We start from the raw sequence: 16,913 nt of genomic DNA on the forward strand, positions 1-16,913 counted from the left end.
TATCTTTAATAAATATAACTTTCATTTGAGATTGTTGGAGAAACTTGATATATTTTCAAAATGTAACCTTCATAGTTTCAAAATATTCAAGTTAGGTTAGAAGCACCCTAACTTTTTAAAACACTATCGACTAAATTCAAGTGTAATTATAGTCTTTTAATGATTATTAATGTTGGACATTGTGGAAAGTTCTCATGTCCTTATCAATTAAGGGTTAGAATGTTTTCCTCTAACTGTTTTGGTAGAAAGGGATAATCTCTGCTTAGAGATGTTCACTTTCCCATAGAGACTGGGGAAGAGAATGAAAAAAAGAATAATGATCTAAAAGCTAAATGGGGATGGAGTCGAAGACGAGAGTAGAGAATGCAATCTTCATCCCATCTCCACCCCGTTTGGATTTTTCTTATCTTTATTATAATAATGTAATGTTATGTTACTTATGATTATTATTAATAATATTATATTTAGCTTTCAAGATTTATTGTTTAATGGTCAAAATGATGAATATGTTTAAATTAATGTAAAAAAAAGGATATGTTTGAATTCTAACAAATTTAGATTATGCATATGAATAATTTGATAGATTATTTCCTTCAACTCGAAAAGTTCGAGTAATTTCTCTTTAAATTATAATTGTCCATGTGGAACTAATCATATAAAAGTTAATCATTTAATTAATACTTTTTCATAATAGTGATTTATATTAATTGATTTTTTTTTTGTTTATGGAGAAAAAATCCCAATAGGGAACTTGATCCCCATGAACTTTTTATGAAGAATTTGATGGGGACGGGAATGAAATGGGGAATGGGGGAAGCCATCCTCAATCCCGCCTCGCCTGTGGACATCACTACCTCTATCTCTACCTATTTCCTATCAATAATAATCATAATCATAATAATAATAAAAGAAGACTTATAGATGTAGAGTAGGTGGATTGTCAATATGAATAGACACGCTCGTAATGATCATTTACCCGTTAATCAAGATGGTATATAACTAAAGAAATGTCAAGTCGCAACTTCTCATGTGAGTTGGATCAGTCACATCCAGATTTTTGGTGGGGGATCTTATTAAACTAAAGGTGTAAAACAACAATTTGTGATTACAAAGGCAGCATTTCACTTACAGCCGCCCATACAATGAAATCATATCCTTCAATTTACTTGCTTCTGTCTCCAAACTCTCAAAGCTTACGGAACTAGGTATTCTCCATTTCCAGTTTCCAAACTGTGTGACAAGTACAAACATATCTTACACACTGAACCATCATAACAATTAAATCCATAAATATCAATTTTCATTCTTAGAGAATCTAAACTTCTTCACATTTTTCTTCAAAATAAAGTTTGCTATTGAATTCATGGCCTTTTTTCCTACATTACACAGATAAAGATGGTATAAATTATAAAATAAAAGAATCAAAAGATGGGGGGTTTTTGTGGGTTGTTAATATCTTCTGATACTACTGAAAGCACCAGTGTGCACTCATGACCTATTGAAGTTAATTGTAAATCATATAAATTTTAGAAAATATCATTTTCTGTGCAGATCTAAGTACTATTGTATGGTCAAAGAACAGGCATGGAAATGTCTGGAATGCATTCAACTCAAATGCTTAATGTTGAGCTTTATGACAATTAACAAGATTAATTGGATACCTGAGTATGAAGGTATGTATAAACTTACCTGTGTTGCTGGAATGTTCATCCTTGCAGAACTCCCTAACCCAAGAACATCTTGCAAAGGTATTATGGCAGTTTGTGCCACAGAAGACAATGCTGCCCGGATGAGAGCCCAGGGGATATCATCTTTCTCAGTAACTGAAAGATACTTCAGTACCTGTAACAACCGAGACATGTCACAACTCATTTCATTTTTCTATAGTGAACAGAACAAGAACCCTAATATATTAATTACATGGGAAGTATAGCAACGTAAAAAACCCGAAAGTGCACACCAAGAAGATGAATAGTATTTTGATTATTCAACACTTCTCTCCCAAATTAGACACACTTCCTTTCCAGAAAATTTCTGAATTCTTTCACAACATATCCTGAAAATTGTTGTCTTTCTATCATTAATATGTAGAATTTTAGTCATACCATAAATCTGTAACCACAATCAATCAAAGACCCAAGAATGATCAAAGCATTTGAAACTGAGAATCCCAGAATTTCCGACCAAAAGAACAATGAAAGACAGATGTGCTTCGTCCTTTTCTGTTTTGGCTTTTCATAATAAAAGCATCAAAGGTACACTTCCAAGCCAGATAACAATCTCAGATTCATTGCCCGTTTGTGGGTGGTAGGCTTACTTTGCTGGAATTGAATCCTCTGGATGATAAATAAAGCTTTGTCCAAGAACTGACTAATGAATATTTTGACCCGATCAAAGATGAACAGGGGAAACTCATGGAGACACATTACTCCTTTAAGAAAAAAGATGCTGCCTAGTCTTAACACTCAAAGGGTGATGGAGGAGAATGAAGTGAGCATACTAACCCAACTAATCCACAACTGAAATAGTGTCATAACGCTTAGATTTGGGTAGGCCATCAATGAAATTCATGGTGATAACATCCCACTTAAGATTGAGAATCAGCAAGGTTTTCAATAGATTAACATTCACCTAAGCGTCCAACTCTTGCCTATCCAACTCCCCCACGAGCTTCATAATGATTAACTTCCCTTCTATCCACACTGTCACTTCCTGAAACCTCATCGACTATAGGTCTTTTACTATAGTACTTGAGAATCCTTTACTCCTGAAACGAGATAGAATAGTTCCCATCAAACATTTTCTCCTACTGTTGGTCATCCACTTCCCCTTTTTTTTTCGCTCCAGATTTCTTCACATACTCTTCCAGACCACCCTCTAAGGATTCTTTTCGAGTCTCAGCCTCTTGTCCTCTTCTTGTGTCAGGAATGTGGCTGCAAAGGGGTGGGGCAGTCTTCCCTTTTTCTAAGAATATTCCCTTTCATCCTTGTAAAATGCTTTAGTCCTCCGATTGGATTAGTCACCAACACATTCTCCTCGTCTTCCTCCATTTTTTTTTTTCAAATTGGTTATGCAAGGTATCCATCATAGTACCTGATCTTCTCCCCTTCAATGTTGTAGCTCGTCTGCTTAAACTCAGTTTCCATGTTTCTCATCTTTGAGGCCCCATTTTCTCCTTCCTTGGGAGCATAGCCTGTGTAGTTCATATGAAATTTCATTTCCTTCAGTGGACCTCCCTACGGATTTCTTCAAACCTTTATTTTTGTTTATTCATATTGTTACTAATGTTACTGTTTTCATGTATGTTCAAACTAATACAAAAATTAGTAGCTTTGAAACAATATTCAGAAACTATTGTAGTTTTTGCACGTGTGAATGTGTTAGGTTCAGAGAAAGTGTTGCGAACATTGGACTTTTCTTCTTCATTCAAATTGTCCCACCACCCACGGATCTGCATTAAAACAGTTCAATGGTTAACAGAATGACACCAGGAGAGACCAATTTTATTTACTTAAATCAGATAAAACCGTTAATTCAAAGTTGCATGTCTATTCCCCAACATCAGATTTTACAACATATTGCAAACAAGGATATACAAGCAAAGATGGAAATTATTACTGTGTCATTATCATGAGTTCCCGTGTAGACAACTTGGTTAGATTCATGATTGTGGGGCAAATGCGGATTAGCAGAATCACTTCCAAAACCTGTTTGAACAAAATATATCAATTACCCAGAATAAACACTTCAAGACAATCTCTTCAAAACAGAGACAATATATAACAGTAATACCAAATTGGAGAACAGCCATTCCAGGTGCCCCTATAGATTTTCTGAGTTGAACCACATCTTCAGTAATAACTCCCTGTTATAAGATGGTTAAATCAATGCAAAATGTAGCTAAAACTAAAAGAAAACGGACTCAATTGAAACTTGTAGGGGGGCGGTAATGGTAATGATAGCACTAATCAAATAATCTACAGATATGCCCATGAGTATTTCCTTTCTCATGACTGATAAGAAATGATGAAACCGCAGAGCTAAATGATACAAAAGAAAGTGGAACTATGCTCGTTTACTTTCCTAAATACAAGTGCACATTACTTAATTCATGAGTGACATTTTAGACACCCAACAGACGGTGTTATGATGCGTTGGTAGCAAGTTTTTAACCTTAAGCTTATGGCTTCAAAAATAAATTACGAACCCAAAGTAGCAAGTCTGAAAATTTTAAACAAGAACGATATTGGAACCAATACAAGAAATCACATCCATAATGTAATGAGCATTGAATAGGTCCCTATGATTTCATTACTTGTTTAACCATAAAAACATTCAGTTGAAAATTATATTTTCTCTTACTTCTCTTCGGAAGAAAGGTTTCTTAAATAGAAGAAATACCCAATTACAAATAAGGATAGAATAAAAGACAGCAAATATAATACAATAAATACAATAGAGAATTTCACAACAAAGGAAATAATCAACACTTCCCCTCAAACTGATTTGAAGATATCATTCATGGCCAATTTGTCAATTAACTTGTTGAATTGACACTTTGGAAGACCTTTAGTTAACACATCTGCAATTTGCTCTGTTGTCAGAAGAAATGGAATGCATATATTCATGCATCAATCTTCTCCTTTATGAAGTGTTTATCAACTTCAATATGTTTCGTCATATCATGAAGGACTGGATTGTGGACAATGGAAATTGTCGACTTGTTTTATCACAATAAATGCGTATGAGCATTGTCAGAGAGAATTTCAATTCTTCTACTAGTCTTTTTATCCATATGTCTGCAAAAATACCATGGCTTAACGCCCTAAATTCTGCTTCAACGCTACTTCTAGCAACCACAATTTGTTTTTACTTCCCCAAGTAACTAGCTTTCCTCCAACAAAAGAGCAATAATCCGAAGTGGATATTTTATTAATCATACTGCCTGCCCAATCAGCATTAGTGTAACCCTCAACATGTAGGGGATTATGCTTCTTAAATAGTATACATTTTCCTAGAGTACCTTTCAAATATCTCAAGATTCTATAAATTGCTTCAAAGTGAACTGACCCAGGAGCATGCATGAACTGACTTACCATACTAACTGCAAAAGCGATGTCAGGACGTGTGTGAGAGAGGTATACGAGTCTCTCCACAAGTCTCTAGTACTTTTCTTTTTCTTTTACCTCTTTTTCAATTGAGGCTACCAATTTTAAATTTTGCTCAATGGGAATTTTTGCTATCTTGCAACCAAGTAAACCTGTCTCATTCAGTAGGTAAAGAATATACTTCCTTTGATTGACGAAAATGCTACTTTTAGACCTAGCAAACTCTATACCTAGGAAATATTTTAAGGTTTTTAAGTCCTTGATTTAGAAATCATTAGCAAGTTTTTTCTTCAAGATATTCACTCCTATCTCATCATTACCTGTAAGTATAATATCATCAACATACACTATCAAAACAACCACCTTGCCACTTCCAATACGTTTATAGAATATAATATGATCAGCTTGGCTTTGGCTGAATCCATAGCTATTGACTGCCTTTCCAAAACGTTCAAACTATGCTCTAGGAGATTGTTTAAGGCCATATAATGATTTCTTTAACTTGCACACTTTGTTAACCCCAAGATCCAACTCAAAACCAGGTGAACCCCAAGATCCAACTCAAAACCAAGTGACAAATCCATAAATACCTCTTCTTCAAAATCCCCATTGAGAAAGGCATTCTTAACATCAAGTTGATAAATAGGCCAATCAAAATTAACTGCAACAAATAAAGAATTCTGATAGAACTAATTTTAGCTACTGGAGCAAATTTTTCTTGATAATCAATTCCATAGGTCTGACAGAACCCCTTGACTACCAATCCGGCCTTATACCTTTCAATACTACCATCAGCTTTACATTTTATAGTGAACGCCCATTTGCATCCCATTGTTTTCTTATCTTTTGGTAGTTCAATTATGTCCCATGTGCAATTTTGTTTCAGCGCATTAATCTCTTCCATCACTGCTAATTTCCAATTCAAATCATTTAGGGCCTCCCGTATATTCCTTGAAACAAATAGGTTGGTTATTTTGGATGGAAAGGCTTCATGACAGTCAAACAACCTATGATAAGAAAGATAGTTTGCAATGGAATATTCGGTACATTTACGAGTACCTTTCTTATGGACAATTGGAATATCAAGATTAGAGATATCAGGTAGAGGATTATGAGGAGATGAAGAACTGGGAGAAATAGGAGTAGAGTGTCTAATACCTGGATCTTCAGGATCATTCATTGGAGCATTAGATTGGTACTATGATAAGTTAACTGTCTGATCTCAATCTTTTTTAGTCAAGTTTCGTCTAGTATAAACCTGAAGTTCAAGATTTCGACTTGTTGAGTCAGTTTTTAGTGTTTCTCTCCCTGAAGAAGAACTCTCCAGACTTGGCATAGAAGGCCTAGAACTCATAATTTCAGGACCACTGATGTTTGGGAGAGATGAAGTGTCCCAAATATTATCTTCAAGGTTAGATGTCTCCTCCTAAAGAGAATTTGGGCTAAAAACTGGTTGATTTTCCAAAAAAGATGCATCCATACTCTCAAAATACTTATTGGTCAAAGGATCAAAACATTTGTAAGCCTTCTTAAGAGATATAGCCTACAAAAATGCATTTAGTGTCTCAGAGATCAAGTTTAGTTCAAGAAAAGGTGGGAGTATGGACATAAGCAATACAGCCAAATAATTTAATTGGTAAATCATAGAACAGTCGGTTATTAGGAAAAGAATCTTTGAAGTGACTCAAAGGAGTTTAAAATTCAAAACCTTAGACGACATTCGATTGATCGGATATGCAGCTGTAAGAATGGCATCCTCCCACAAATATCTTGGAACATTCATAGAAAACATAAGGGCACGAGCAACTTCAAGTGTCTATTTTTTCGCTCAGCAACGCCATTCTGCTAAGACGTGTCACGACATGTAGCTTGATGAAAAATATACTTATCTTACAACAAATTGGTTAATTGTTCATTGAAATATTCAGTGTCGTTATCAGAATTTGAATTTGAATTTTAGTTTGAAATCGAGTCTCAATCATATTGTAAAACCGAACAAAAACCTCTTTTACCTCTAACTTTTTTGTTAACAAATAAAACCAAGTTAAACGAGTGTGATCATCTATAAAGGTAACAAACCAACACTTATCACTATGAGTCAAGACTTTAGACAGACCCCAAACATCAGTATGAATTAAGGAAAAAAGGTGATGAAACTTTGTAAGGTTTAGTGGATCGATGATGTTTGGCAAAAATGCAACTTTCACATGGAAAAATTGAACAATCAAATCCTTTAAATAAATCGAAAAATAGATACTTTAAGTAGAAGAAATTTGGATGCCTTAGTCTACGATACCAAAGCATTATAGTTTCTTTAATAGAAGGAAAAAACAGATACTATTCAAGTCTCGAACTTTTTTATGACTAGCTGAAACTTCATCAAAGTAATAGAGACCCATCAATCATCCTAGTACGTCCAATCGTTCACCTGAGTTCTGATTCTGAAAGATACAATGAATTTCACAAAAGATAACACTACAGTTAGCATCCTTAGAGATTTTACTAACAGATAACAAGTTACAAGCTAATTTTGGAACATGAAGGACATAACGTAACGTAAGTTTTGTAGTCAAAGGAATGGTTCATTTTCTTGCAATAGAGGTGAAGCTACCATCGGCGATGCAAATTTTTTCATTGCAATACATAGGAGAATATGATTCAAATAAACAAGAGGAAACTAGTCATATGATTAGAGGCTCCGAAATCTATAATCCACGGAGATGAATTAATGCAAGATAAAGCTTGAGGACAAGTTCCTAATTGTGCCAAGGAAACACTAGGATTACCAGATGATGAATTGGTCTTTAGCAGCTTCAGAAATTGATCAATTTGCTCTTTATTAAACGGGCTGGAGTCAACAATATTAGCATTAGAGATGTCTGATGGGAATCTCTTTCACCTTGCTTAGAACTTTTCCAATTTGCAGGTTTTCCATGAAGTTTCCAATAAGTTTCACGTGTATGTCGAGGTTTATTGCAATAGTCACACCAGACATGAGGCTTTCCATGTGGCTTGTTGGATTGATCAAAAGACTTCATTGCAGTATTTTCAATCACCAACGCAAAGAATTCAACTGAATCAATAGTTTCTTTTGCAAATCATAACATTCCTGCGACTTTCTTCCATGCAAACTTCAGAAAAAACATCATTAATAGCTGGAAGAGTAGTTTTTCCAAGTATTCTACCTCTAACTTCACCAAACTCACTATTGAGGCAGGCAGGGAATTTGTAAATACGACCCTCTTCAACAATTTTCCTATAATGCTTTTGGTCCTCTGTAGACTTCCACTCATACGTATCAAAGAGGTCAAAGTCTTACCAAATCCTTTTTAGGGAGTGAAAGTATTGTGTAACTAAGTTAGTTCCTCTTCATATATCACCCACAGGTTCAACTCAAATCCTTGTGACTGGTTGCCCAAATTAGAATACATCTGAGTTATCCCATAATCCCTTGGCATAGAGTAACACATGTAGTTTTCAGCTGATGTCTTCAACCATGGAATTGGCAAGCCAAGTCATAACCATGGAATTTTCAGAGTCCCACCCGGTGAATGAATGGTCATCTGGGCTAGAGGCGGTTTTTTCTCCCATGATGTAACCAATCTTCCCTTGTCCACGAATATACATCTGAACACTTTGGGACCAACGAAGAAAATTATCCCATTAAGTCGAATGGTGGTTATTTGGATAGTGGGACCGATTGAATAGATAGGATTGTTGAAAACTTTAGTCATAGGTGCCTTAATGTCCGACATATTGCTAAAGAAACAAAGATCCAAAAATAAAACCAGAAGATCTGAAGAAAAAAAACACCAAACTGGGGCTAAACAAACCAGTAACTTGATGAGACACAGACGGACGACGACGATGGGCAGCACTGAGCAGTGGAAAGGAGGGATGGCGATGACAACCTGCAAACGAGCGTCAAACCCAAAAATCGCGACCAAATGAGCGGTTGGGATACAAAACGCTCGACTGAGATGTGACGTCGGGTGGAGATGTGATTGATCGGCGACAGAGAGCGATGTCCAGCAGAGCTTCAAAGGACCGACGGCGGCGGCAAATGAATGGAGATCAATTGGCAGTGGTGGCAGCAACAAAAGGTAAGTTTTTTTTTTTTTCAAAAACTTTGCATCTCTGATACCAAGTTGAAAAATATTATTTTCTCTTATTTCTCTTAGGAGGAAAGGGTTTCTTAAATAGAAGAAACACCCCATTACAAATAAGGAAAGAATAAAATACAACAAATATAATACAATAAATACAATAGAGAATTTCACAACAAAAGAAATAATCAACACATACCAAATCTTCTGCAAATATGTTGATCTTCCCAACCGCTCTGGATATGGCATCAAATAAAGATTTTCCAGGCCCTGCCTACAGTCATAAAAGATACTATCGAAGAAGATACTATGATATCAAAGTACAATCTAGAAAAAACCTGCCAAATTATGAGTCTGACCTTCCACCGTCCAACTGTAGCAATTTGTGCCTCTGTACATTTGCAACATATTAGCACAATGAACTAAACAAAGAAACATGTTATGTAACCTGAAAAATTTATTTCACAAAAGCCTACCAGAAGGAACTGCCCAGAAACCAGCAAATCCCCTAAAATGATCAATCCGGAATTCATCATATAGATTCTGTGCACGCTTAATGCGCCGTATCCACCAAGAAAAACCATCTTTCTCCATGGCTTTCCAATCATATAGAGGACTTTCAAGTTCCAAGCAGACATCAAGTTATTAGAAAGCTATTTCTTGGCAGGTTTACTCCAAATAAAATTAACAAACAAGAATTAACGCAAATACTGGAATCATTTTGAGAAGTATTAGATAACATTTATAATGATATAATGAAAAATCACAATGGATTTATTATTTTATTTTATTATTATTATTATTTTTTTTTTTTTTTTTGACGTGGGATTTAAACTCATGGCCTCTTAGAAGAAGTGAGATACCTAAACCACTGAGCTATGTTCATGATTGCTTCCCATGATTATATTTTCTATTTTTCTCTTTTGTTTTCCTTAATTGGAACCAATTTCCTAAACAATATCTACTTCCAAATGAACTTCCTTTAAAATCTAGTCTAGAAAAATTAATTCTATGAAACTAGACAAGGAATATGACCATCCGTAAGAACTACGGGAAAAATGAAAAACTAATTTCATCAGAGAACAGAATGTACAATCAACCATTTGAATGAGAAAAGTGCACGACACACCTTCCCCATAGTTGACCAGTTTCACTAAATGCATCTGGAGGCACACCACTCACTAACACGGGAAAACCTTTCTTGTTCTGCCAGAAGAACTTATGATTAGCATTAGCATTTAGCGGTCAGCATAATGGGAACATTCCATAGTAGATTTTTATCTGTATCTACTCATCCAGACACAATATATACCAGCAAAAATTGCTTCTTATTAGCCCAAACATCTGCACTCTGATAGCCAACATATATAGGCATGTCCCCCATTATAGTAATACCCTTCGTATTTGCATAGCTGCGAACTCTTCGCCATTGTCTCTGGAATAAAAACTGTTGAGCAATGAATATATTTATCTGCAAAACCAAAAGTACATGTGAACAATTAGGCAACAGACTACAGAGACTATAAGCACAAAAGTCAAACTAAAGAAGTCACTCAAATCTTACAAAATCTCTTTCCCTTTGGTACACATCTTCTAAAGCTGAAAGATGACGATTCTTTAAGGGTTCTGGCCATTCATACCAACTGAAACAATTTAGTCGGTTATCAATAGCAGCAAAATAAGCTGCATCTTCAAGCCAGCCTGCAAAATTGAACGACAAGAATGAGAGAGAAAGAGTGAAAGGAAGTAAGAAGAGCTGTTCTAACTTTTTTTTTTAAAAAACTTTTCTTTGATAAAAAATAAGAATTGTTCTAAACTATTAAGTTAGATTATTAATTAATTAACCAGCAGACTTTATTGAATAGTCAATCTTACACAAGTGTATTTGAGGCATTATTCAGTAAATGAAAATTAGGGGATAATTTCTGAAGTATCAATACCCACTAGAACCATTTTGGGAGCCCATCTCTGAATTCTTTTTTCCCTTTTCGTCTTCTAAATCCAACAGTGGCGAAGAGACTTTTGAAGTATCTGTGTTTTGTGTTCCTATACTAAAGGAGGAAAAACTTTACAATTAATTATGTATTAGCAAGCAGGTTCACAAAAGGTTTCATGCTGAAATAAATTTGGCATCTCAGCATAACTGAATTTTGGTAGCAGATACCAACTCTACAGCTGACCAGATCCAGCCATTGAGGAGGTTAGCAGTCTATTTGAACACCTTTTCTTGAAGTAGTTGAGGGCTTGAATTAAATTGACAGATCTTAGAAAAAATTCAAGTGAAGGTGATTTATTATCTGGCAAACGTTCGCTAACTTTTTCTTTTTTTTGGGGCAAGGTAGAATGGATGAATTAGGTAGCTTAGATAGTGTCATGTATAATTTTTAACAATCAACAAAATCTAAATATTAATACAAACTCGAAGTTGTGCAAAATATTATAGGTGAACCATGACATCAGTTGGATTATATTAAAACTCACTTGATATATCAGGATCTCTACAAAATTCTTCAAGCTGTCTTTTAAGTTCACCATCACTTTGAATTAACCTTTCTGCAGCCTAAGACAGAACCAAAGAAAATAATTAAAGAAATACTCAGGTTATATTAATATATTAAAAATAAGACAAAATTTGAAGTTATCAGTGTGCTTGTAAATCTGTATTGATCACAAAGCAATATACACTGGAATGTAAACATAAGATTGCCCCTCTGAGTCTAACGCACGATGTGTTTTACTTTCCATTTTCCATTAATAGCACTGCTTCCTCCAATGATGAAACAAATTGGTACATCCTTATCAAGTTTCTATTGAAAACTAATAAGGATGACTTTAGAAAATGGATGAAGCTTAGGAGACAGATTCCACTTTGATATTCATTTTCAAGTCACTGCTCATAGAAGCAACACTTGAATTTTGTCATGCAACTGAAATCTCCTACTAAGAGTTAGAAGAGTGATATAATTCTTACATATTAGCAGTACAAAAGATCAGTATTTATAGATACTGTCATCTTGATAACAAACTCTAAACAGCCCAGAATGATAGGTAACAAAGAGGAAATAAAAGATTACGTTACAGCAGATACAACAAATCAGGTACAACAGATTACAATCAGCCAATAGTAACTACTCATGAGTCTGGAGAGTGGAAAGATTAATTACTAACCTTTGCAATCAAGGGATCCTTTATATCAGCAACAACAGAGAAGTTTACATGGTCATGGTCGCTGCTAGTATCCATTCAGGGACAGAATTACTTCATAGGTCCTTTCATGAGAGATTATAAAGGGGATGCAATCAATTAATCTCAATCTGCCAAAAAGTAAAATTCTTACACTGGTTTTGGCAACTCGTCTTTTGTGAGCAAACCATCCTTGACAAGCTCATCAAGAGAGATCAAGAGAGTGTTTCCACAATTTGCATCCTGAAAGTTATAGAACAGCAAAAACAATGTACATCAGGTAAGAGTAAACAGATCAATAAAACTGTTGAAATTGATTGTGTAAATAAACATTTTTTTAATGTAAAACCAAGCTTCCACTAAGACAAATGGAAGAATACAAATGGACAAAAAAAGACTTTATAGTAATATTTTCCTTCAAAAAATAGAAACCCACAAAAAAAAGAGAGCCTAGGAAGCTGGTACAAACTAAAAAACCCAAGATTACAAAATAGGCTTCCATTACTAGGAAGAGATAATAAACAGAGGGACGATCTTATGTATACATTCCAGTCAAAAAGTGGAAAGAAACCTAGCCATAAATCATCCTTCCTCCAAGGGCTAACCCCTCTAAAAATTCCCCTCCTTTTCTCGAGTCAAATATTCTACGAAATAGAAGGGAAAAAAAGAAGTTGCACATCATAGGATTTATCCCTTAACCTGAAATGGCAAGTCATAAAACATGTTGAGTAAAGCCATTACTAAAAACTGGCTTCACTCTAGAACACACATTCAGATAGCCTCGTAGCCACTATATCAAAAGAGCTAAAAGTCAGCCAAAGGATCTATTTTTCGTTTGTATTTCCTCACCACCTCCATCAATGACTAACGAGATCTATTACAACCAGACATGCCAAGAGTCTCATAAAAATAAATACTTGTGTGATTGCAGAGGTCCAGAAAACATCACAAGCACAGAAAGTCAGCTTAATGAGGGATGAAAGACACAACCATGCTACTTTCATGATGACTAATGTCCTTGGAGTGTGAACAATCGTTAACAGGATCTGGAAAATATAAACTAGCGTAGACCACCTGAAAACCACCACTTATCCCTAATCACAATTATTCACGTTCATCTCCCAATTTGGGAGTAAAGGACCTTTCTGTTGGCAGGTTTTATGCTTGATCCACCAAATAAACCCACCACTTGATTGCATCTACCCCTATTTCTGCTTTACAATTTGTGGAGGAAACTCCAACATGACCTATAAAAGTAATTTCAAATACAGCCAACATGAGTGCTCAACAGATAAGTTATCTACACCTTTCCTTTGAATTCTCATCCCACATTTGTTGTACTTCAAACACAGTCATGGCCGGTGGTTCTATTGCTAATTCTAGTGAGGGAAATAACAGTCTCGAGGGCAATATAATTCTAAATAATGAAGAGAGTCTCTGCTGCATTCATTTTTTAAATTCAGATAATACTACATGTGATCTAAACTTTATCTTCAATAAATTAAACATTTCAAAATAGTGGATAAGATGGGGCAAAATAAAATGGTAATTTCAATAAGAATTCAATACAGGGGTAATACCGAGTCTTGCTGCACCTTCCTCTCATTATGCTTGGTAATGAATGCCTAACTCAAGCCAATACATAATTGCGATATGAACAACAAAATGCATCAACCTGTTCCCAAATGGCCAAACCTACTTTGCTTATGTTATTTGATATTCAGAACTTATTTTCTAACTTCGGTTTGCTGTGGATTTTTGGGAACAATGTAAAGGATAATATTTCGCATCTTTTGGTTGGTCCTTTTCTATCTTCTACAGCTCAGATTTTATGGTCAAATGCATTTAAAGTTTTGGTTTTTGAGATTTGGTTTGAACGTCCTTGGTCAGACAGATGGGGTTCAGTTCGTCTTTTAGCTTCTTCTTGGAGTTCGCAGTCCAAGCGCTTTGAAGATTATTCTATTCAGGATATTTGTCTCAATTGGAATGCTTTTGTTTTTTCTATATAATCAAGTATTTTAGATCTACTGTAATCTCTGAAATCTCGTTTTGTATTGGATATGATGAGGCTGTCATGGATGTATCAACCTAGTTGAGATATCCGGGTGCATCTCCTGATCCTTAGTGGTTTATTTGGTTCATATCTCTTATATTTTGAATTTTGCTCTTTTCATTATATCAATGAAAAGTTCTATTTCCATTTCAAAAAAAATATATTCATAGCAATAGGGACCAAGTAAATTTCTTTTTGAATGTTTATTCTCTATATCTACATTGAGCTAAACTCTCCTTATCCATCACACCGTCCCATCCCCCACCTTAAACATTGGAAGGATAAAAGAAACAGGAGATAGAGGAGGGCAGAAGGGAAGAAAGAGAATAAAAACATTGCTTGACTCGAGAAGTCATCACCTGGCCTGAGTAGGGTGATCCCTCTTCGTTGGCCTTCCTTCCTGGAGGGACAAGAGGAAGAACCTGCATAGTCGCGTCGGTTAAAAAAAAAAAAAAAAAATCAAATTCCAAAATTTCCACATCTTTTTTCTATACTGTAAACAAATAAATATATATAAATAAAATTTTCTTTCCATTTTCCCCCTCACCAGTCTTAAAATTCATGCTCGTTGTATTAGAATTTTAAGTACAACACTACAATTTTTTTTTTACTAAGGCTATGGAACCCAGTAAGTGTCAGCTTTTTAACAACCATTTCCATTTTTCTCACGACTCCCCGCAACTAAGGCAAGAAAGACATGCAAGCCATAAGTTATTTTTCTTACACCTAGTTGGTCAACAGAATTAATGGGGAATTCAATCAGATGTGAAATTCTTGAAGGGAAACAGGGAAAATCACTCAAGGAGAAACGCATAACTATATCCATGAATCATTGCTTCAAAAATTCAAAATTTTCAGTATTTAAGCATTACAAAAATTGCTTCAAGAGCTCCAGAACTTATCTAATAATCAACCGCGAGTCTACAACAACGAAACAGAAAATAGAGCTCCAAAACCTCCCAAGGAAACCAAGAGACGATTGGTATGAAGAATCAAACCTGCCAAACAGAGAATCCCGCTTCATGAAGCCAATCAATAAATCTAAACGCCTCATCACCAAGATCACCAATGCCATAAGGTCCTCGAAACGACGTAGGATGTAGAAGAACACCTGCTCTCCGCCGAATGTCAGGATCGGAATCCGGAAACCACTCGCCATAGTGGACCGGAAAATCCTCCCCCACAGTGACTGTATCGAAAATGGTGGAAACTTTCAGAGTGTGGGTAGAGGAAGAAGATGACGAGTGCTGAAATCTCCTGGTGGATAGGAACGTAGTAGTGGCGTAGAGAGGCAATGGGGGATTCCGAAGCTTGGGAGTTAGATGAAAAGGGAATACTGAGGTTGAGATCGCCATTGTCGCAGAATTGAGCTCAGTGTCGAAAATAGAAGAGGTGAAGTGAGGGAGAAGGGAGTCTGGCCAGCCGAGCAATCTTCCGTATCTGTTGGGTGATGTGACATGTGATTATCACGTGGCACCGGGTAGAAAGTTTCAAATTGATTTTGTAATTTTAAATAGGTAGCTGAAATGGAATATGTATTTTTCCAAAAGATATATATAAATAATTTGAGTTTTCGAAAATTGAATAAAAAAATACTTATAAATATAGTAAAATGTTACCGTCTATTTGTGATAATATTAATTGACACAACTACTATCATATACTATTGATAGATGTTCATCAATATTTATCATTGATAAACTATGATATTTTCTAATATTTAAAAATATTTTTAATAATTTTGAATTTCTCTAAATTTATTAAATGTTTGTTTGGATTGGATTTTCCAAAAATGTCATTTTTGTGTAAATTCTTTTGATAAAAATGATTTAAAATACAGTTTCAAAATCTATTTTGAATAGTTGTCAAATATTTTAATTTTTTTTAAATATTTTTTTTTAAAATTAAATGTTGGAAAAATTAAATCAAACACAACTTAGAGTACATTTTTGTAAGAAAAAAAATATCTTTAATCACATATGCTCTTTTTTCTTTTTGGAATATTACAACACAAGCTTTAAAGTTTGTACTAAACTGATAATTTAAGCCATTTTAGATTTTTTTTTTTTTTTTTTTTTTTTTTTTTTGAAAAAGAGCCAGTTTGGTTTTAGTTTTAATAAAATATTACCATGTTTACTCTAATTATTATTTAATTAAAAAATAATTATATAAATATGTATGTGTCCGTGTACGTGTGTATATATTTTGTGTTATAAGAATAGAAGGACAAAGGTTGAATCACATCCATACTAGAAATGCCCTGGGGCTTTCAAACCAAACACGGGTAAGCTACCAAATAGAAACTTGTTTGCCCAATTTTTTGAAACTCGCTTTCCTATGCATAAGTAATCTTGTCTTTTTCCGTAATATGTTGGATTGGAGATAGAGATGTCCACGCAGTAGGACTGAGATGGGTTTATCCCCGTCTCCTATTTCGATCTTCATCTTCGTGAAATTTTTCAT

The 16,913-nt window shown here is 34.8% G+C and overlaps 1 protein-coding gene across 6 annotated transcripts; it reads right to left on the reverse strand.

Moving 5' to 3' along the window:
- Positions 1 to 937: 937 nt before the first annotated feature.
- On the reverse strand, positions 938 to 15,963 carry DPE1 (disproportionating enzyme). Of its 6 annotated transcripts, none has more exons than XR_016523911.1 (17): positions 15,449 to 15,937; positions 14,810 to 14,872; positions 12,552 to 12,640; positions 12,383 to 12,443; positions 11,696 to 11,774; positions 10,779 to 10,915; positions 10,527 to 10,685; positions 10,344 to 10,420; positions 9,691 to 9,830; positions 9,574 to 9,605; positions 9,414 to 9,488; positions 3,793 to 3,865; positions 3,619 to 3,707; positions 3,407 to 3,451; positions 3,094 to 3,193; positions 1,690 to 1,842; positions 938 to 1,230 (listed from the first exon to the last, which is right to left on the reverse strand). XR_016523911.1 is itself a non-coding variant. In XM_039045973.2 (16 exons), exons 1-16 carry the CDS (start codon positions 15,803 to 15,805, stop codon positions 1,126 to 1,128), a joined length of 1,734 nt encoding a protein of 577 aa, XP_038901901.1. In that variant the 5' UTR covers positions 15,806 to 15,963; the 3' UTR covers positions 938 to 1,125. The 6 variants fall into 6 exon arrangements, 4 of the variants coding, with proteins under 4 accessions (XP_038901901.1, XP_090162086.1, XP_038901900.1 ...); XR_016523910.1 differs by having other exon boundaries at positions 12,383 to 12,446; positions 15,449 to 15,923; XM_039045973.2 differs by lacking the exon at positions 3,094 to 3,193 and having other exon boundaries at positions 15,449 to 15,963.
- Positions 15,964 to 16,913: the final 950 nt, after the last annotated feature.

The sequence above is a fragment of the Benincasa hispida genome, chromosome 10 (assembly GCF_027475165.1).
Source record: "Benincasa hispida cultivar pf3 chromosome 10, pf3_genome.v1.1, whole genome shotgun sequence".
Lineage (NCBI taxonomy): Eukaryota > Viridiplantae > Streptophyta > Magnoliopsida > Cucurbitales > Cucurbitaceae > Benincasa > Benincasa hispida.

What these genes read in the sequence shown, in the direction of transcription:
- DPE1 (XM_039045972.2), bottom strand. Translation starts at nt 15,805, where the DNA reads ATGGCGATCTCAACCTCAGTATTCCCTTTTCATCTAACTCCCAAGCTT. An exon ending in AATGGCTGTTCTCCAATTTG is followed by an intron (nt 3,708 to 3,792) that starts GTATTACTGTTA and finishes TTGTTCAAACAG; the next exon opens with GTTTTGGAAGTGATTCTGCT. An exon ending in ATGAAGAAGAAAAGTCCAAT is followed by an intron (nt 1,843 to 3,406) that starts GTTCGCAACACT and finishes CGGTTGTTACAG; the next exon opens with GTACTGAAGTATCTTTCAGT.